Source organism: Rhipicephalus sanguineus, chromosome 5 (assembly GCF_013339695.2).
Source record: "Rhipicephalus sanguineus isolate Rsan-2018 chromosome 5, BIME_Rsan_1.4, whole genome shotgun sequence".
Taxonomy (NCBI): domain Eukaryota; kingdom Metazoa; phylum Arthropoda; class Arachnida; order Ixodida; family Ixodidae; genus Rhipicephalus; species Rhipicephalus sanguineus.
The window spans coordinates 139,203,351-139,224,519 of record NC_051180.1 but is presented as its reverse complement, the minus strand read 5'-3'; the positions used below and the strand labels follow the sequence as shown (position 1 = coordinate 139,224,519).

Sequence of the window (21,169 nt, the reverse complement as noted above, 5' to 3'; positions counted from 1 at the left end):
GTGGGAGAGCACCAGTCATTTGAAATATTCACGTACTCTCGCAGGTGAATATTGAAAAAAGAGTTTCGTAGTTTTACGTGCTAAGTTTCCTACATCATTATTAGATCGCTGTTATACTTGTTATACTGAATGTTCAATCTGTTCTTCATCTCTTACTCATAACCTTAGTCTTTTTTTCTTGTGCTTAAAAAAGTCATCGGCTGTCCTTGCTTGTTCCTTCACTAAATTCAAATAGTTACATCAACAAAACTAAAGTAAGAAATTTGCATCCTCAGGTATAACTAGCAAAAAAAAAAAAAGAAGACACCGCAACTCCTTAAACGTAACCTACGAGCAGAAATTAAAGAATTCACTCCAATGCGTTTAATATTTTTTTTTAATGCGTTAATCTTAGTTTCAAAATGTTTCTCGTATGTGCGAACCGGTGACGGGATAAAGGAAGAGCATATTGGCTCATCATTTCTGCAGAATGTGCAGAGCGGGAGGGGCCAGATTCGCCCTCTCCAGTTCAAGGAAGGCGCTCGTCGATGTAAACGGGTGAAAGTTAATTCATTCTTTTTTTTTTTTCGTTTCGTTTTTTTATTTTCTGCTAGAAATTTGCCAAGATTCACGCCGTATTAAAGAAGGTCCATTCTTATTACTGGAATTATCGGAAATTTTTCTGGAAGAAATGACTGAAGAATACAAAAAAACCTCGATACAACGAAGTCCCTAAAGTCGGCACTTTTACTTCGCTATACCGAAACTTCGTTAGATTGAAATTTGACCTTTTAGCGAATTCAGCCTACAAAGCTTCTTTTTTGCTCGGGATGTGACGTAAGGATGTTTGAATAATGCGGCTGTTAAGAAACACATTTCGTTAGCGTGAAAAAAAAAACCAATTTTCTTGAACCTGAAATCTGACAACTACGGCTTGATGCTGCACCGGCGAAGCCCTCTTCACCGCGGCCAAACGACACGCGCGAAGCCATGCAAGAGAAAAAAATACAGGTTCAGCGTACCGCGCGGTAATATGGGATAAGCGAATCTATCGCGCCTGTTCTAGCGCTTCGCCTTGCCATCAAAACATCGAGTGTTGCCCGGAGTAGCGCGATGCTATAATGTTCACCTTGTAGTGCCTATACCACTTTCTGTGCGTGGGCTCGAAGGAGGAAAAGGACGACGAAGTCAAGTGCGCGCGAAGTGTGCCGTTCTCGCCGATCGCCATGTTGTCACAAGTCTGAGTGCAGAAAAATATATTACTGTGTAGTGTGAATGAGTGTGTTACTCAATTAGCTACAACCTAACCAAACCACTTGCTTTCCTCTCAATTCGATAAGCGCGCAAAGTCGAAAACCGTAGCACGCCAAAAAATGAAAAAAGGCTGCGGTCTAAAATTGCAGCAAGGCGACAATTTGTATTACAGTAGCTCCGATTATGGCGGCGGCGTTTTCTATTTTAAGACATCATGCCCGCATATGCCTCAACAATTCAGTAAGACGCGGTGCGGCGTCACGAATTTCGGTCGTCGCAATGCATTGGTTCAACAACAGCCTCTAATTAAGTCTGGTTTATCACTGAGCATCCTCACGATACACCCCTTTTACATCGCCGATCGATATCGCTTGCAGATACCAGCCTCGTCGGCGACACACTGTTTTCCGAACGATTCCAAAGAAGATAAGAGCTCGTCGCGTTGAGTGCCGCTGCCTCTACGTTTAATCATGCTTGTATACCTTGATACGTGGCGGTAACAAAAACACAATATCGGGCGCTGACGCACGGAACATTGAGCACAGAAAATGTATGCATGCGCACACACCATGAAAGCTGTAGGAAGTGCGGAGCAGTGGTTCGCCTGCCCTTCAGCGACGTACTACGCTCGTGTTCACGGTCAAGCGCGCGCTAGTGTTCCAAACGTGCATCCTGTTCAGCGTCCATGGCGAGAACGGAAACCATCATTTGTGATGCAGTGGCGCTCTCTCCACTCCTCCTTTCCTTTCTCCTCACCCTTACTTTCCTTTCCTCCTCCTTGCTATACTGTACTGTAACAAAATGGCAAGTTGGGCGTGTTGGGGCGTATTCATTTTTGAAGAAAAACAGAGCACACAAAAAGTAGACAAGAAAGAGAGGGAAGACACACTTCACTGTACTGCTATGCTGTGTTCTACCCTACCCCTCCTCCTCGCTCTCACATCACTGCTCCTCACCATCACATCTTGTTCCCAACCCCTTGCCATTCTATACTATACATGGTTATGCTATCATTTCTCTCCTCACTCTAACTTCCCTTTCCCCTACTATACTGTACTACACTGTTATGTTTTACCCTCCCCTTCCTCCTTTCCCTCCTCCTCAATCTCACTTCACCTTGCCGCCCCTTGCTATGCCGTACTGCGCGTGGCTATGCTATGTTTTACCCTCCCTCTCCTCATTTTCTTACTCACCCTCACTTCACTCTTCCACAGCCTTGCTATATTGTACTATACTCTGCTATGCTCTATGCGCCCCCTCCTCATTCTAACGCGATAGCGTTAAACAGAAGTTCCGGTGTCGGCGTCGTTACTTGTAAGCGAAAAATCACAATCTCGTCCGTGACCGCAAAATCGAGAAAGATGCAAATAAAATAAATAATAGAAACATTCGGTTCCAGTGGGAATCGAACCCACGCCGTTTGCGTGGCAAACAGATGTTCGACCACAAAGCCACGCCACTGCTTGAAACTGCTTCGGAAAAGACACCATATTAATGTCATGTAGTGCAAGAAGTCTCTTAAAACGCCGGTGATATTGAGTGGCAGAAAGCATAGAACCACGCCAGGCGTCTAAAAATGTGAATTGCACATCGAGTGGGTGTTTTAAAGGCCCACCTATTACAAGGCCGTGTCGCCTTAGGGACGCGTAGTAGGGCCTTCGCTGATTCGCAAAAGGAAGAATTATAGCGTAGTGGGCATTCAGCAGCTGTACTTGCAGTAGGTATTTTTAAGATAGCTTGAAACGGCCAACGTTACGTGCAGAGTCGTTCGTTTCCTGACGTCACGGTTGAGGTATGCATTGAGAACCGAAGCTGAGCTGGCACTTGAAAAGGCGATGCGCACGGGGCCCGATTGCGCTGTCCCGTTCTACTCTTGAAGGCAAAAGCTGAAGCTTCCTCCACGTTTTCTTTCTCCTCCTCCTCACTTTCCTTTCCCACACACTGCTATATACTATGCCGGCTGTGCTGTGCTTTACATTCTCCCATCCTCATTCCCACCCTCCTCACCCTCACTTCCTTTTCCCGCCCGCTTACTATACTTACTCTACATGACCAACGTTGAAAGTTGGGCAAGTTGGTACGGGACCATCGTTTGAAAAACTGCGCAGCAGGGCGGCACACGAAGAAAGAAAGATGGGACAAACAAGCGCGCACTCACAACTGATTTATTGAAGAAAAAAAACGTATCACCTTTATAAAGCCGCAGCAAGGACGTTATGTCACTCAAGGAAAAACAACGCAAAAAGAAAACCAACGCCAGTCAAGGATTTCAATAAAACAATCAATGCAGCGTAGCTACCTGTAGCATGTGGAACGCAGATACGCGAATTCCTTGTCAGACGTGACTGACAGATAATACGCCCTCCTCTCTTTCTCCTGATGTGAAAAGCTCTATAATCTTGCGGCCTACGTATCTCCTTTCCCTCGATACAGCTGTCGAATCATTAAAGACGGATTCGCAACCACACTCTCTGCAATGCGTGGGCAAATGTAAGCCCGGGGTATTGGAAAGCGATCGGTCGTGTTCCCTTAGCCTCATATTCACGCATCTGTCGCTTTCGCCGATATAAGGCTTCACGCGCGTTAACGGGACCTGACACGCTATGCCTATGTATACCTTGCATGATTCGTTTTTATGTTGAACATGACACTCATTTTTCTGTATCACGCTGGCGGGTTCTTTCCTTTAGCTCATTCTACATGGTTATGATATAGATGGCTGTCATATGCTTTACCCTCTCTCCTCTTCCTTTTCGTCCTCCTTAGCCTCACTTCCCTTTCCCGCCCCCTTGTTATATTATATTATACATGGCTGTGTTGTACTACATGGTTTTGCATGCGCGGCACCATACGTTGCTATGCTCTACCTCACGCTCTCCCTTCCTCCTCCTCACACTCACTTTCCATTCCCGCCCGCTCCCTATATTATACTATACATGACTATGCTATACATTAGAATCGTGCACGGGCTGCATTTCCGAGCCCGAGCACGGGCCCGTTGACTGCGTCGAAGGCCCGCCCGCGGGCCCGACGAGCCCGCCCGGCCCGTCCCGACGTACAAAAAGATGAGCCCGGGCCCGGCCTTGTCCGACCCGACATTATGAAGGTTCGCTGCGGAGACAAGATATCGCTTTCCGATAATTGTGGCGTGTTATTCAACCTATCAAAGTGAAACATAAGCAAACGACACATGATAGTCACTATAATATACACAGATAACAAATTGCCGTGTAAAAGTAACAATCTGTCCAGTGATTCGGGCTTCAGTGAACTGCGGATCTCCTGCATCACATATTCCGCCGAACTGAAGTTCCCTTCGCTGCTCGCACTGGTAGCCGGAATTGCCAATATCTTTTCGCAAGCATATAGCAAGCTTTGGATGCTTAGACTGCTTGTTCTTCCAGACGTTTAGTGCCTCAGATGCAGGAGAGGAGGATGATTCCGTGGACAGATAATCACAAAGCTCATCCTGTGGGCTCATCGCCACGTACTGGAAAACAATTCCGGCACAACGTCTATATCTTTGGCTTTATTCGGGCTTTGCACCTGGCCCGGCCCGCCCTATAAAAAACAAAGTAGCTCGAGCCCTGCCCGGGCCCGAGATGAGAAGACGTCGGCCTACACGAGCCCGGCCCGCGGGCCGGGCCGCGGGCTCGGGCTCGGGCTTTCGGGTTACGCGGAGCCCGTGCACACCTCTACATTTATAGTATAAATGACTACGCTATGCATGGTTTTGCCTGCATGACGCCAAGCGACATGAGATGACAGCGTATTGCCACAGACGCTCCATTCTTTCTATGTTTTACGTTACCGGCTCATTGCAGGTGTAGCTGCTGCCTTGCGCAAACCGCGCCAGAATGTCTGGGAACATTCGAGATTATTTTTGGATCATCTTTTAGGCTTGAGCGCGCAAACGCGAACAGCTGAGTTTATTCTCGAACTAACGCGGCCACCAGCGATCAGGCTCGAATGTTCAATGCCGCATGTATAAATGCCGACGCGCCTTGCCGCGGTTCAGTTTCATCGACGGCTGACGCTCTGTTCGCCGCTAGTTTGACTTTCCATTTCCCGGCCACAAGTACGGACAAATAAAGAGTTTCATCTTGGGCAGCGCGCCGACTGTTGCCTTCGTCGACGTCACGACCCCGTGGCAATATGACAGCATACGACAGCCCGGGCCCCGAAGTACTCCGCACTCAATACAGAGCTACGCTGCGTAGAGACGGTAAAATAGAGCGCGCTCCAGGGTCCCACACACCGTGAATCAGCCGCATGCTCCCCCTCTCCGCACTCCGAGCATCTGCAGCTGTACTTTTTTGCACCCGGCTTCTTCGCTTTGGAGACCGCTTTCCGTCGCGCTGCGAGCAATTTGAAAAATGCGATCGCAAAAACCACGTGCAAATCAGCCATATGCGTGCAAATCAACTTTCAATTTATCGCGTCGGTCTTGCTCTGTGCTTTTTCTGAAACTTCGTGATATTGAAATCGCGGATAAATATGCCTCGTTACATTGAGGTTCCAAATACATGGCTCTATGGACATGAAGTTGGAAAAAGTGAAATATTTCGTTATATCTAGAATTTCGTTATATTGAAGTTCGTTATATCGAGGTTTAACTGCACTTCGCGCTTGTCATTTTGACGACAAAGTTGCCCTGAAACAGCTGAACATTTCTCCATGGCTGAGCATGGGTCGCCGGAGAAAAAATTAGAATGGATGCACTGATTGGGGATATTCATGCCAAATATTTCAGCGTGGCCAAGGACGTGAAAGGGTTAAGTGGAGAGCGAGATATAACTAAAGTTTATTTCCTCGACCGGGCTACTCACGCCCGGAGGTGGGCGACCACATCAGTCCAGTAGCCGTGGGCTGATAGCGCGACGAAATCAATAAAATTACAGGCATAAAATGCAATCAGCTTGCGCAGGACAGGGTGGGTTAGTCATGAATGGGAGAGGCCTTCGCCAGACCTTCGTCCTGCAGTGGTCATAAGGTAGGATGGTGATGAAGATGACAATGATAATGATGACACTTGCGTACGCTCGCAACTTGCCACTCAATTCTCTTGCGCTGCTGCCTTTCTGGGCTTCCGTGCTGAGTCTCTCACACAGCGATATAGCCTCACACACATCGCTGCAGAGGAATTTATTTGCGACTCAAACTGATTTCGTTGTTAAATTCATCGCTCACGTAATTGCTCGCTCATCGTCTTTCACAATTTCTAATCGTTCTTGCTTTTAAAAGCGGAGCTGCTTAAGGTCGAGGTTAATCCCTGCGGAACGTAAAAGCTGGTATGTGCCACAGAACATGGGCAAGATCCTTTACTCATCTCCGGTCCACTAAAAATGAAAAAGCTGCATATAACAAAATTTATTTTTACAAAATTACGATGTCGCGATCCAGAACTAAACTGTTATATGCATAGATCTGGTCTGGCTCCTCCCCCTCTTTGCTCGTTTGGCAACAAGGACGAAACAGTTGAACATTATTTTTTTGTCGTGTAACCGATTCAATTCACTGAGAAAAAACATTCTCAAAGCGACGTTTAATGGAATTAGATTGAATTTCATTGCTTCTAATGTTCTATCCTTGGGAGCCTCCTCATTAGGTCAATGTCGCCGGGATGTCTGTTCCGCCGTGCAAAATTTCTTAATTGAATCAGGGTGGTTCTGATTTAGAATTTTTAAATTAGCGTTATTATTTCATTCCAACTATTCTATAATTCATTAGTCATAGAATTCATATGTGACCTCTTTTATCTGTAAATTACTCGTTTCTTGGCCAATCCCCCAGAGTGGGTGTGAGCCAATCATGAAGGCAATCATCATCATCATCAAACCTAGCGGGCATGTGCCAAGCATCTCCTAGCGGGACGTGCCACAGGAATTGGGCAAGCCCCACTATTCACCTCAGGCCCACTACACGTTATGAATTTGAAATCTGACGCAGCTTCGCTGACTTAACGTCGCGGAGACTGGTTAAACAGTGCAGATGGTGCCACTATAGAGCAAACTGAAGCAATCAAATAGATGCCACCAGATCCGCTGTTCAACCAATCTTCGCGACGTAAAGTCAGTCAAGCTGCTTCAAAATTTTTCTTCGTCTTAACTGTCCTACGAAAATGGTTGTTTATTAGTCAAAACAGAAAACCTACTCATTCTAATTCGCGTTTAGCTATTTACACTACAGATTTCTCATTTTCACGACTACATATCCGTGCTTTTCTTGACCGATCCCCACTATAGATATGAAAGTCTTCATCGTCAAGATCAATTTAAGAGCGTTTCTTCTATGTATCTTTCCACTGAGGCATGAATTAGTAGTAGGTAAACATTTATTGGCATCTATTTACAATTTATTTTGTGGTAATCCATCACGGTAATCTTGGGTGTACATTCTTGACTGAAAAATGTTAGTGTTTTGTGAAGCGTCCCTCTGTGGCTTCTGGACTGAGAAGAGCGCGTGGCGCGAGACATTCCAATCGGGGCGATCGCAACCGCTCTGGGCGCATTTCAACGGCTGGACATTGTCTGAACAGGTAACGGTACCTTTCTTACTCTACTGCTGCTGTTAACGGTGTCGTTCTTGGGAGGTCACATAAGCCGCGAACGAACGTCCCCCACGATTGGCGTCTAACTGGGTGCGATTCTAAGGTGGGCCGTTTGGTTATTGGCTTGACGGCGCTTATAACGAACGTCGTGTGTGTACTTTTTCCTTGTCCCGTCGTTATAATAAGCGTCGATTTAACCACTTTTGGCTGTTGGCATTCGTTGACGTGATGGGCTGATGGCTCCTTCTGTTGTAAGGCTGCTTTCTTGTGAGCGTTCGTATTATCCGTGTCGTCGCGATAGATCTGGGCGTAAAATAATAATAATTGCTGGGGTTTAACGTCCCAAAACCACGATATCATTATGAGAGACGCTGCAGTGGAGGACTCTGGAAATTTCGACCACGGGGTTCTTTAACGTGCACCTAAAACCAAGTACCAGGGTCTGAAGCATTTTCGCCTCCATCGAAAATGCGGCCGCCGCTGCCGGGATTCGATCCCGCGATCTTCGGGTCAGCAGTCGAGCACCATGCATAACCACTATAGACCCCCACTGCGGGTTTGGTTTTACGTGCTGCGATTTTTCTGCGATTTCCAGCTGCCGCAGGCGTAGGCCCTGTCTTGCAAAAGGTCACATACGCACAAATTAAATAAACTTTCTAATTACTGTAGACAGGCGGTCGTGTATGTATATACATATACAGGGTGTCGCAAATATCACGCAGCACGATTAAAAAAAAGAGGAACGTACGTCGCTACGCGAAGCACTCCTATATAGTGCATATTGTTCCCACTATACTGTAGTAGCCACGACTATTTTTTTCAGTTAATGAGGTTTATTTAATTATTCCTAATTGTGTTTCTAACTCAACAAATACTCACCTAATCATTAAAATGTCAATGAGGCATATGTAGGCATATTCAGTAAACATCTAACTGCTATTTTCAACAACGTACTAAATTAGTGCTCGATTTTTTTTTTTTTTTTTGGCTAATAAAGAAAGCCCGCGAAATCTTAAAAATGACACGGGACACGGAATATTTGGGACGACCTGCATATAAGACTGCCTGTCTCCATTAAATAGAAAGTTCATTGATTTCATTTCTTCAATTACGACAGTCTAGTCATATGCTAAAGTGGATGCCGGAAAAATTAATTATGAAGGCAGCGAGGAAATATTCTATTTTCCTTATTTTTGAGGATTTTCGAACACACTTCTAGAGACACCTATCATATATGGTATACACTATAGATCGTGGTCTAACATTCGCAGATAATTAGCGTACCCTGAAGTTGAAATTGCAGCCCCGATATGTGGTCTTATGTTGGAAGCCACTCAAAATCGAGCTGCTGGATTCGTTTTACGCTATTAGAGCCTCCAGTCAAGAATAAATCGGATAAATCGCCTGTATATTCGCTAATTTTGTATTACCTTTTGAAATCAATAAACTGAAACTGAAACTGAACACTTCTTTCGCTTTTTACACTGCCGCAATTCCTTGCTCCGTCGGTACAATGAAATTTTGAATGTCTATGTTGCAAATCACGGCAGCTTGGTAATGACTTAAATTTTACTCGTATCTATATGCAATGATTGATTTATCGCCATTGATGCGAGCGATTAGATTAGGGATTTCCTTTCCTGATAGGACTTGAAAAACAGATTTAGGTACGCAGCTCCTTTAAACCTGCAGGTTGTCTAATTCTGTATGTTACGCTATGTTTGTATCGGTCTCCATGCATACATGCAGTGCACGCGATATAATCCACCGTGGCGAGCTGGCACAGCGTCGCGTTGCCAAGTTTGTGGACGCGTGTTCGGTTCCTGGACACGACGGTCGCATTTCGATTGGGACGAAACGCAATTGAATTAATTGCCGTGTATTTTTAGAGATTTTGGTGCAGGTTAAAGAACCCCTAGCTTTTAGGCATGCAATGCTTCGCGCGCGGATGCCGGTCTGCAAGGTATTTGAAAAAAAATAAATAGTATGGGTGTCCAAGGATTTAACCTCCTTGGGGTGTCACACGGGCAATGCGATCGAACTTCCCGCTCGCGAATGGATTATTCACGAAAGCTGCGGAAAGGAGCTGAAACCATCGTGAAATTCGATACAGATAACTCTCGATTGTAATCGGAATTGTTCTGTATGACAACGGAACGAGACAATGTACAGTCACCGTGACACCGTCAAAAGTTTAGGGATCACGAGGCTCAACTCACTCAATACACCTGCTGCTTCGGCAGGCAGTCTCCAATGTAGATTTCCGGCCTGTTCTAAAACGGGCTAGCATGTACTGTGCTGTTCGACCGAATGCAGACGCAGATTGCTGGGATATTCAAACCTTTCGAAGACCTAGAGGTCTCTAAACTTTTGGCGCTAACTGTATGTTTTGGGCGTTCTCTGTTAGTCTTTGTTAAGATGGCGCCATCCTGTGTCACCGCAGAAGCGCTTGTTCTATTCCTCTTTCCTCTCAAAAAGTTTTTCTTAAACTCTCCTGACCGGCTGACTTACACAGTTTTACTTATTTAATTTAGTAGATCCTTCAGTCGAGTTATTAATTTGGCAGAGGTGTAGCTAAGCATGAAGCAGATATTTGTAAGTGTGCTAGGGAGCGGTTTTGCAGGGCGGGATACAATAGTCATCGACACCAAACAATTCCAGTTTCTTGACGTTTATTGTTCCTTGCTGATGTTGTGTTGCCGTGTTTTTTTGTTTTTTCGCCGGGAAACGTTCCAAACTGCACATTAAGACGCGTGTGTAGTGTCAGTGACAGTTAAGATAGCAATTCGCTTGTTCATCGCCTAATTAAGTTTTAGTTGTTTAAATCAGAGCTCCGCAACAAGGCAGTCTACTGAAGAGCGTTGATAAGCGGGGGTGAGTACAAAAGGTAATGCTGAAGTGGCATGGTATTGTTCGCTAGCGGGCGTTTTGGAATTGTTCGTGTAGAATTATGCGGTTTTCGTGTCATTGCTAAGGCTGTCTAGCTTTGACGCCTATTCGAGGAGCCAGAGGTGTCGCATTTGTTGTTGCGTGTCGAGAAGCAATTGCGTGGTTTCGTTTTTATTTGCATTTTCTGTCTACGTACGAACCGCGAAGGTGAGTCGGCTGACAGTAACCTTTACACCGTGGCATATGTGTATCCGTGCATATATTGTCCCTTGCCGACTTCGGAACTTCTGAATAAGACGTATGTGTTCAAAATTTGCCGGTTTTGGGGACCGCTCGAACGCGGGCCCAACGTGAGAAGGCTGCGTTTCCCGTACCCGTAGAACTTGCGGCGTTCGTAAAACTGCGCACCGCTGCTTAATCGAGCGTAGGCATATTTCATAGTCTGGCTTGTGAAACGCGAATTTGGGTCTGTTCCAAACGCACTCACGCACTCTAGTGAGTTTAGTATAAAGGTCACGGGCCGTTCGGAGTGAAAAATCCGTTTCCCGCGTTTTCGAAGCTTTCGCGTCTCCACCTATTCTGCTAACCGCATAGCAACCTGTTGGAAGTGTCGCTACGTAACGTCAAAGAAAGAGACGTTGCCGTTACTTTTTCGAGTGATTCATTACCTTCTACTTTAAAAGCGTGAACATATTTGGCAGCTCTCGTGACTGGTAGCATCTAGTCGTCAACGTGGTCGCTTTGTGTCGGTTGGCCGTTATCAGTTGATGCAACGCGCTCGTGTGAAGTAACAGTGAGCTTTCGGGTGCGATTCTGTTCGGTATGCTCACCGTGCTTGCACAAAGCTTTCCGATTTAAGGAGCCATCCGACTGTTGTCAACAATCGTTCTCGCAGGACGCAACCCTGTTTTTAAGAACGCCCTTCGGTAAGCTTTAACGACTTGTCTATGCGCAATTTGGCTACTCTCTCGTACGTCCACGATTTCTACTGTGCGTTTTATGCCATTTTAGACTTGATAAGTTTAATGCTGGCACGTACGGGACGCGCCAGAGCGTCAGTGTCCGGCGTTTAACTCAAAAATTTTTTTCGGTATCACCTGTAATGGTGGCCTGACATTTTTCACGCGCAATTGTGTGCTATTCCGTTCGCTGCCGTTGCGATGACGAAACTTTGCCGTAATGCTCAATTTTCCTGAGCATGACAAAAGTGGTCAGCCGGTTGCCGATTTGACTACCACCTTTAAATTTGGAGTAAGGCTACGATGTTAAAAAACAAATAATTGCTTGAGAAAAGAAAAGTTTCTACACGCATGTAGTGGCGAGTGCGCAGCATGCTGATGATTCACACATTCTCTAGTTAGGAACAACTACTGGAGCCCTTCAAATCGAAACAGGCATTTACAGCTTTGTCTGGAACACTGTAATGCTGCACAGCATAGCTGCGAACTATGGTGCCGAAAACTTCGTGGAAATTTGCTGATTCATTTTTATCCTTGCTAAATTTCCATAACGTTACTGTTATCTGATATTTAGCGTTTCATGTGTTAAAATTCTGGGTGCAGTGATCTGGCAGTCACTCCTCATTCACATGATCTGACACATTGTGATGCAGCGTGATAAAAGGGCAGAAACTTGACAGAAGAACAGACCGTTGGGCGAGTTGGTAATGCATTATGTGGAAAACTGAGCAAAAAACGTAGACAAAGGAAGAAACGGACGACACAAGCGCATTGTGTCGTCCATTTGACAGGTTAACTTGACAGGTTAAACTTATTGCATTCATATTGTTATATTATCGCTTCTGACCTTTTTTTCTTTGTAATTACGCAGTGTTCCTTGAGTTGAAGCTAGTCCTACTTTCCCCTTATGCCAGTTTCGTTAAACTTATTGCCTGTATGTGTAATTGTGCTTCCTGTTGCTTTGTGTGTGCACTTGGTGATAGGTGCTTAGCTGAAATGACACAGCTGGCTGCCAACATTTCCTTACTTGGCAGCTCTTCCAAAATTTTCATGTTTGTGAATTTGGGCCCCTATGATTTTGCAAATGTTGCATCATGTTTTATAAAAAATGAATTTTGTTTATAAAGTTCTCAGAGGATGTGATCGAGGATGCGAAGGTAAAAGAACATGCGCACAAAGTTAATTGTGATATACCGAGGCCACCCTCCTGTAGCAGCTCGGTGTGCCAAGTGAACCAAGTGTCTGGGTACGGGCTAGTTGATAATCCATTTCTAATTGTGATCACAGCGCAAAGTAAGACACGAGACAGCAACAAAGACGAGCCTGAACCACTGTTGTTTGTCAGTAACTTGTTAGCTCAGTGCTGCTTGTGTGTGTTAGATCTAAAGATGTGTGCAGTCCTACACGCTGTCATGCTCGCCAGATTTTTATAAAATTTTGTTTGCAAAATCCTGTGCACGTATTCTTGGAACACTGCTTCTAAATGATATGAGAGTTTTACCTGGGCACTCTGTTTGATTTCAAATTCAGTGCGGACACCCACTGTTAGTAGCTTAGCAATTAGTGTTGACACTGCTAGCTCAAGGACACGTGTTTAATTCTCGGCCACACTTCGATTGGGCAAAATGCAAAAACATCCGTGATTGAGGTGCATTCCAGATAAACTTGCGTAGTCAAAATATGCTCAGAGACAGCCTGCCTCATAATCATATTTGTGTTTTGGCACATAGTCTTGTAATTTAGCTTCAATTCAGTTAGGACGTTGTGCAAGCGAATGTGCGTCAGTGGGTTTGAGGGGTGTCAGTTTCCTATTTGGTAATTAGTGCAAGGGTAAGTGTGTGAGGGTTAGTGTATCTTGCAGGTGTTTACTCTTACAATTTGTAATTTACGAAGGCATTTACTGTAGTGAGCTGTCATTGGGGAGATGGTGTTAGCGTGGAAGAAGTTTTTGTGCCTTCTCGCAACTTTGTGCATGTGCATACGGATGCACAAACACAATTCTGCAGCTTGAAGTGTAACTTATTGCGTCTTAAGCCCACCACAGTATGTTCTCAGAAGTTGTGCAGAAGTTGTTTGGGTTGTTTTTTAAATTCTTAAGTTCTCTTTTCATATCTCTTTTTATATGTATATATATTTTCATACCCATGTTATCTTTTCACTTTTTGTTCAGATGAGTGTGTTGTACCTACTGGACTGCGTTAGTGTTTCACAAGCAGTGCATACGAATACCCGCTTCTCGCTTTCTTGTGCTCTTGACAATCGAAGGGACTGTCCGGACTCATTCAACTCACGAAACGAACAATTAAATCTCATAAGAAATAAGCGAAAGAAATTTACACTCGAAAATATTTTTAAAAAACAACCAGATTCATTTACTTTGCCAACAGATTAAAAAAGAGATGCTAAGTGAAGTGTGCAGCTGTTTGTGTCCCTACTTTGTCGATAAGATTGAACTTTGCTATCTGGATTGAAGCATAGCTGTGTGGTTATCACGGTGGCAGTTGCATTCATAACACTGCCGAGATCTACAACACAAATAAGATTCCGACCTCGGCATCCGTTCCAATTTAGGTGCACCGTGTGCTCAAATGTCATCGGGAATTCCCTACTACAGGCTGCTTCATAATCAAATGGCAGGTTTTTCATATATCAAGCCTCCAAGTTTAACCCTTTACCTCCCAAATTATTTTTGAAGAAACATTCCCGACCTACAGTTTTTGTCTTTGCCCTAAGGTATTGGCATTTTAAGTACTGCAGAAATGCAGCCAAAAAAGTATTTCTTTATTGAAAAACTGAAAAATAAGTGGCATAGGCAAAAGTTGGCTTTACTGCATCATGGCTTGCAATCTAGTGGCGAACCATGCTATGGTGTGCCGTTGTAGCACCACTTGGGCATGAAAACTCAGATGCATAGACTTGCTCAAGATTATCTGTAGTGCGATAAACTGGGACATTTCACTGTGGACAAACACTGCTATTCCCCGGTTATGGGCATGTGAAATGTAGGGATGCGCTGAGGTCATGTAGAAGAGGTAAAGGGTTAATTGAAAAAAAAATCTTCTAGGGTGTGTCACAGACACCGAGGGCTTTTGCATCTGTCAGGTTACCTCCATGTGGTCTCATCCATCTCTGTCTAATGAATTGGGTAACATGTGTAAAATGCTCTCATCTCTGATCAAAAGTATGTAAACAAGAGCCTTGAAGTGGAACCAGCATCCCGTTGTCAAAACGTTAGCTCCACCATTTGATGCTAGTGACATATGGCTGGTAAATTACTGTTAAACACCTTGTGCTGAACTGTTGTTTGCATCTTATTTACAAAATGTTTAGGGCAGGGTCGTGAAAAGCCTCTTCACCCTAGTTCCAGTCTCCAACAATACAAATATGGAAGGCTCCCTGCAACTCATGGAAGCATACCAGGTGGCAGATTTTGTGCCTTCAAAGCCCTTGTAGCCAGGGTGAGGGCGTTGGCAGTTGCTGGTGTACAAATAGCAAAACTTTTTGCTTTGTCAGTGTTGCATGTTCATTGTTGTTCATTGTTATACTAATTCTGCGGTGCTGAAAATTCTTTTAACATCTCATATGTAACGTTCTCAAATATAAAGTGACTTAATAGCGTCACCCAAACAGCAAAGATTTTTTAAACACACGAGAAAAATGAAAAAGCTTGTACGACGCTTGAACTTCACTTTCAAGAGCGCTACGCGATAACGTAATCATGCCCTATTCACATCGCCTTCTTATTCGCTTGCCGTGCTTCACTTCTCAGTGGACCCTTTAACTGTGCCGTGAGGAAACGAAGGTCTGTGCGCATGACACTGGCCATTGTAATCTCTCGTAGGGCGCCTGCTGCAAGCATAATTGCAAGTACCCACTATGTGTCCATAAGGCAACATATGAAGCTGCACAGCTGCACACTTTGTTAATACTGTGGCTGATGATGGTGATTAATCATGGCTGAGCACTTTGTAATGGGTAGGCCTTTTAACCACCCACTTGTTACACAATTCACATGGTGTGACACCTGGTGCATTGCTATGCTTCTGCCATGCAACGTTGTATCTGTTAACGTGACTGCTGACCCTATGTGACACTTGTATAGGGTTTTTTTCCCCACAGCAGCTTCTGGAAGTGCTGTGGATCTGTAGTAGAACATTTGACTACAGTGCAGAATGCTTGGGTTCAATTCCAGCTTGAAATCCTGATTTTCATTCTTTGCGCTCCTGGACAACTGTGCCAACACAAAATTTCTGCGAAACAGGCTCTTAAACATTCTTTCTTCCCAGTGTTCAGTTCACCCTTGAATCAAAATGGGCAGTGCATAATAACTGCACGATCCCTACAATGTTTGCAAAAATTTCAAGTTTTGCATTTCACTAAGGATTATATGGGGAGGCTGCGAAAACTGCACTATGAAAATATTAGCTGTCTATTGTACAGGAGGATCATGAGAAACAGTGTGAAAAGAAAAATAAAAGGACTAGTGCTTGTTTCAGTTTCTTTCTCCCTTCTCTGTTCGAGTTTGCCCTATCTGTGCCAGTGCCTGCCAAGTTGCCAGTTATACCCTGATGCAATACTTAAATGAAAACTGTGCATAACTAGAGCTGTGAACAAGACAATAGCAACACGTTGATAATCCACTTCTTCATAGCGGTTAACACTGTGGCGTAGGTCAGAGCTTTACGTAGGGCAGATTTTACTTGGGGCTTTTCACAAACAACTGAAAAGCCATACTTAGTCTGCTGAAGTTGTGCATCTGTATTTTAAGGTGGTTTTCGTGCCCAGACCTGTCATGCATCGTTGTGGAAAGTGGTTTTCTGAGTGTGTCTATCACAGCTGTTTTTTTTTTGGTACTCTAGCACAGTCTGTGGAGCATATAGCTTATTGAGTTGCTCATCCTTACTTAAGATCACTGTCTGGCATTTAACTTCTTGCGTCTTTCTTTCCTTCCGCAGGTTCATTTAACCACAACGTAACTCTTTAAAAAAAAAAATACGAAGGCATCCACCGAAAGTTTGTAAGCATGAAGTGATCTTTTATTGCATTCCACACACACATTTTATTTAATCTGCACCTCGTCATGCTCGCACCATCACATGCGTTAAAGTTAGTCGCTGAGCTTGTTCTATTAATTTTTCGAGTGCTAGTAGTTGTATTAAATGCAAAGTTGGTCTTACATGTCAAAATTTGATCGTACCCTTTAAATTATTGCGATTGAGAAAGGACGCTATAGGTGTACCTGCTTAGAGTAAGTTGATTCAGACGGGTTGTAGAACTGCGTGGTTTTGGCAACAAAAATGTTGGCCAGAAATTTTTTGGAATATAAGAGCTCGTTGCTGGTCAGTTAAGTGCAGTTTGTGTTAAGTGCTGCTTGTGTGTGATGTCTGAAACTAGGTTATTGATAATGGACGTATATATGCCCAAAAAATGTGTTCTATTCCCCTCCGCTTCCAATTCTAGACTTGTGTCTGCAAGATATCTGCGATGGTAAAATCGGGAGGTACACATTCCAATGTTCTGCACACTTGCATTGCTTTCCCAGGGTCACCTTAACTCTTTCCTTACCACGCCACTAGGCATCGTTCACCGGTGAACGATGATTTCACGCCGCTATTTTTCAAACAACCGCCATGCGCTTCGACATGAAGCGCCATCTAGACGATTGTACACACATTAGAATTGCTGTTTCTGCACGGTTTGCATTTTTACCACGAGGCGGCGATTTTTAAAGGGCGCGCGCGTTCAAAGGTTGAAGCGCACGTGAGCCGCGCGATGGTGTTGACATCCGAAACGACGCGCGCTCGGAAAAAAGCAATTTCGCTCGATGCCGGCACTTCGACGAGCAATCTTTTGGACTTCTCGAGCAGTGATGAATCAGACAACGATGTGGTGACGTCGGATTTCAGCTCCGATGAAGAAATTTCACCAGATCAGCCGGAAACGTCAGCTGTTTGTCGCGAGCAAGTTTCGTTTTCCACTTTCGCTTTTGTTTGTAGTGTTCTGGAGCCGGCTGACTGCTCTGTATGTGTCCCACATATTATTATTATTATCTTTAGCGTGTCTAGTTCACTTGGGCATGTCGTGGTGCCTCCAGCACAAAGACGCGTAGGACTTCCGACCCCAGAGGGACGCGCGCATCTGGGCATCGACCTCGACATGACGGCTCCGCAGTAACTCACATCGGCTGACGAGAGCGCTGGATTTTTTCCGCCTCTTCTTCACGGCGGAGGTATGCTTTTCAAGTATGCGTGGGCCCACATACTTGAAAAGCCGACATACAGTGAGAAAGACGGATCGTGGAAGGAGGTGACGCCAGAGGAGATGGTGAAGTTTATTGGACTCCCGATGTACATGGGGATATTAGAACTTCCGCGTCTAAATTTGTACTGGAGTACGATTAAATTGCTTTCGGGACTACTTCCGCCAAAAGTCATGGCAAGGCAGCGTTTTACCGCGCTCCTGGCCACGCTGCATGTTTCGGATCCCGAAACGAACGGCGAACGAACTGTTTTGGGCCTGGCACACTGATCTCCTGAGTGAACAATTTATAGCTGAGAAGTTCTTGAGGCTAAAAACTTTCGTTTTTTCCACTCCTACTCCACTACGCTGCTTTAATATTTTGCATCTCTCATAATTTTTCCATAATTTTTTACTCTGAAGATTATTAGACGTTTGTTGTGACCGTACTTAATTATTTGTGTTTGTCAATTTTTGTTATATATTTATATCTGCCATTTCTTCGTCGAATGTACCTTCCAACTCCACATTAGTACTTGCATTTGGTAGTAATATTGTGCTGTAAAATTTTATTTCTTGAAAAAAAAAAAATCTTGGCTAGGACCAACTCAGAACTTCACTATTTCGCTATGCATCAAGTAATCTTTTTGTTAACTCAAAGACAGCTTTATCGATTTTAGCCATTTCTCTAAATAATGTTGCCCTGTGATTAATAAACATTTTGTATATTTCGGAATTTCTCAAAAAAATGTTTTGTTGAAGGTGTGGCTTCCTTCCTAAAAATTTTTTTGAAAAATTTTGATTTTTTTGTATAGGAATTTTCTTGGCCAAATAAGTTTTTTCTATTGTTTTAAGATAAACAGCATTTACGTTCATTTGTCTTTATTTTGATGTATTGCATGGCACTGTAAACCTAGTAGCAACGGCAGAAAATTCTTAGTTGCAACATACAAAAATAGGCCAATTTCCCCGTGGTAAGGAAAGAGTTAATGGCAGTTTTTCTGATGATAAATAAGTTTTTTTTTCTCATGGTATTAGGGAGTGCTTCTTTGAGAGTCTGGCAAATGGTGCGTGCAGGGCATACGCTGGTAACAGACCTGGTGAAAAGTGAACTGGCATGTCTGGTAAAGACCAGGCAAGCATAGTCGGTGCGGTTGGTTGGTGGCAGTGTAACGCTATTTTCTGAACACATTCTGTCTGTTTGCTCGTTTATTACATGTTAAGAAATGCACTTGCCTTTTCGACTAGGTATACAGAAAAGAACCTTCCAGTCTTCAAAACAAGGTTTTCCCATGTGCTCCGTGGGTGTTAGCCCAGAGGCTGTGGTGACTTGTTGCTAAGCTGAAGGTCGTTGATTCGATTCCATCAGCGATGGCTGTGCTTCTACGGGTTATGGGCCAAAGTGCGAAAACGCTCGTGCCGTGCTTAGATTTCCAAGTGCACAATGAAAGGGACACTAAAAGCAAATATTAAGTCGACGTGGACTGTTAAATACCATTTCAGAAACCTTGCTGGGCTGGCTTTGTGGAAGTTCAGAAAATTGCCCTGACAAAGACAGGTACCCTTGTCGAAACGCTGGCCCCAGTGACATTCCTTGTCGAACTTCTCTTCAAGCCTCCAAAATCTCATTTGAACGGTCCACCTACCTCTAATTTAACACACATCACCTGTCCTTGAGCGAGAAGTTGTGAGGTTGCATACGCCATTGCCGCTGTTTACTACCCAACGGAGGGCATTACGATTTATTGTGCATAGTATGTTAGGCACGCGTAAATGACATCACATAATGCAGCTTTCTCTTTCACTTGCAATTAGTGCATTTCAAGACTAAGCAAAGCCAGCAGCAGCGCCAGATAATGATAGGATACTGAATGTGCAACGCTAGATGAAGACGTCGTTTTATGTCGTCTCGCCATGTCCATTAAATGTGGAGTAAGTGGGAAGTTTCTGTGCCAGTAAAATTGCTTATGTTTCTCCTTGCGTATCTTCTCAGGAGGCCACAGCCCAGCCATGTGGTGTGGGGACTGGAGCCAGCTGCCACAGGAGTCCTTACGCTTCCTGGTCGCGTCGTCACAAAATGGCCCCGTACTGGAGGTGCGCTCAGTCGTTCTCGGTCTTTATCGTCGGTGCTCCAGCTGTGTTGAAATGGATAAATTCTTGCGCAACTGCATAGCTTCTCTTCCCCAGCTGTACTGTTACATGGAGCTATGATGAAGCTGTATCTCTTGAGACATGCTTGGCAACTCCCAAATTTTCCATAAGTTTAGACTTTTGGGCTTGTTTTGCACTTTCACAAATGCTGCAATGATGAGTGTCATGGAGAATGAGATGTTTAAAGGCAAGGGGGCAGATTACTGAGGAAAAACTAAGTTATATTTAACAATGCTGCTCTCTTTTGTAGCAAGCTAAGCTGCGGTGTTCCACTGGAGCAGTTGCTTCAAACAAGTTTCGCATACAGGTGAAACAGGCAGCTCTGGAGTCCCTGAAAATATCACTGTGCTCCTAAAACTGTGTATTCTAATAAGGTTCTTGTTGTTTTCTTGCTTTTGTGTTGCTTGCAAAGGTATAACATAATGAACTAAGTGTGCTCATGTAGCACACAATGTTGTTGCTGTAACCAAACTTCAGTTGCATTTGCCAAGTGCATGCACTTTTCAGCTAGATTTTATGTTGTATTAAGGAATGCAAACATTGCACTTTTATTAAGAAATCTGCATCTACATAATAGCAGCGAATAATTGTGCACGGGATTTTCTTGTCTGTCATTTAAAGGACATTTTGCTAATAATGAAGCCAATATAACCAGTCAACTTCTGACTTAACACGACACGTTCCCATTGCAAGGGGAGCCAAAGGGTGGTTGAAACACCTGAGGGCAACCGAAGTCGCTGAGACCGTCACACATGACGACACAAGAACAAATGCAAAGTGCATGGCATCATAGAACAGAAACAAGGAGAACAGTTATGGCTTGTAGTGGATCCAAACGGCATTCGGCTGGTGCATGTTGCCAACATAAATTGCGAAATGGCCAAAACTGCAGTCTAGAATTGGGTGCATCATTGCACTTTTTAGAAAACTTGAATTTCGGTTTTGGATTGTAACGCGAGGGTCGACTTCTTGTAGCAAAAATCTGGGGGGGAAAAAAACTCGCGTTACATTCGAGTAAATATGGTAGTTTTCGGTGGAGCTAAGATTGGAAAATGAAAATAGTACATTGCCTTGTGCATTTTATCACATCAAGGTTGGACTGTATGGGAAGCTATTTAGGGCATCCTGGGGTATTGTCAGTATGTATTAT

The 21,169-nt window shown here is 44.2% G+C and overlaps 1 protein-coding gene and 1 long non-coding RNA gene across 2 annotated transcripts in view; both read left to right on the top strand.

Moving 5' to 3' along the window:
• Nucleotides 1-1,223, top strand: part of LOC119394996 (kinesin-like protein KIF23) — a 25,924-nt gene extending 24,701 nt beyond the window's left edge. Inside the window, exon 16 of the mRNA XM_049416051.1 lies at nt 1,116-1,223. Within this exon, the coding sequence (XP_049272008.1) occupies nt 1,116-1,223 (108 nt within the window). The remainder of the gene's footprint in view (nt 1-1,115) is intronic.
• Nucleotides 1,224-10,450: 9,227 nt separating this feature from the next.
• Nucleotides 10,451-19,979, top strand: LOC119392977 (uncharacterized). Its single transcript, XR_005183790.2, has 3 exons — nt 10,451-10,657; nt 16,587-16,648; nt 19,862-19,979. It is a non-coding gene; the product is annotated as an uncharacterized LOC119392977 (long non-coding RNA).
• Nucleotides 19,980-21,169: the final 1,190 nt, after the last annotated feature.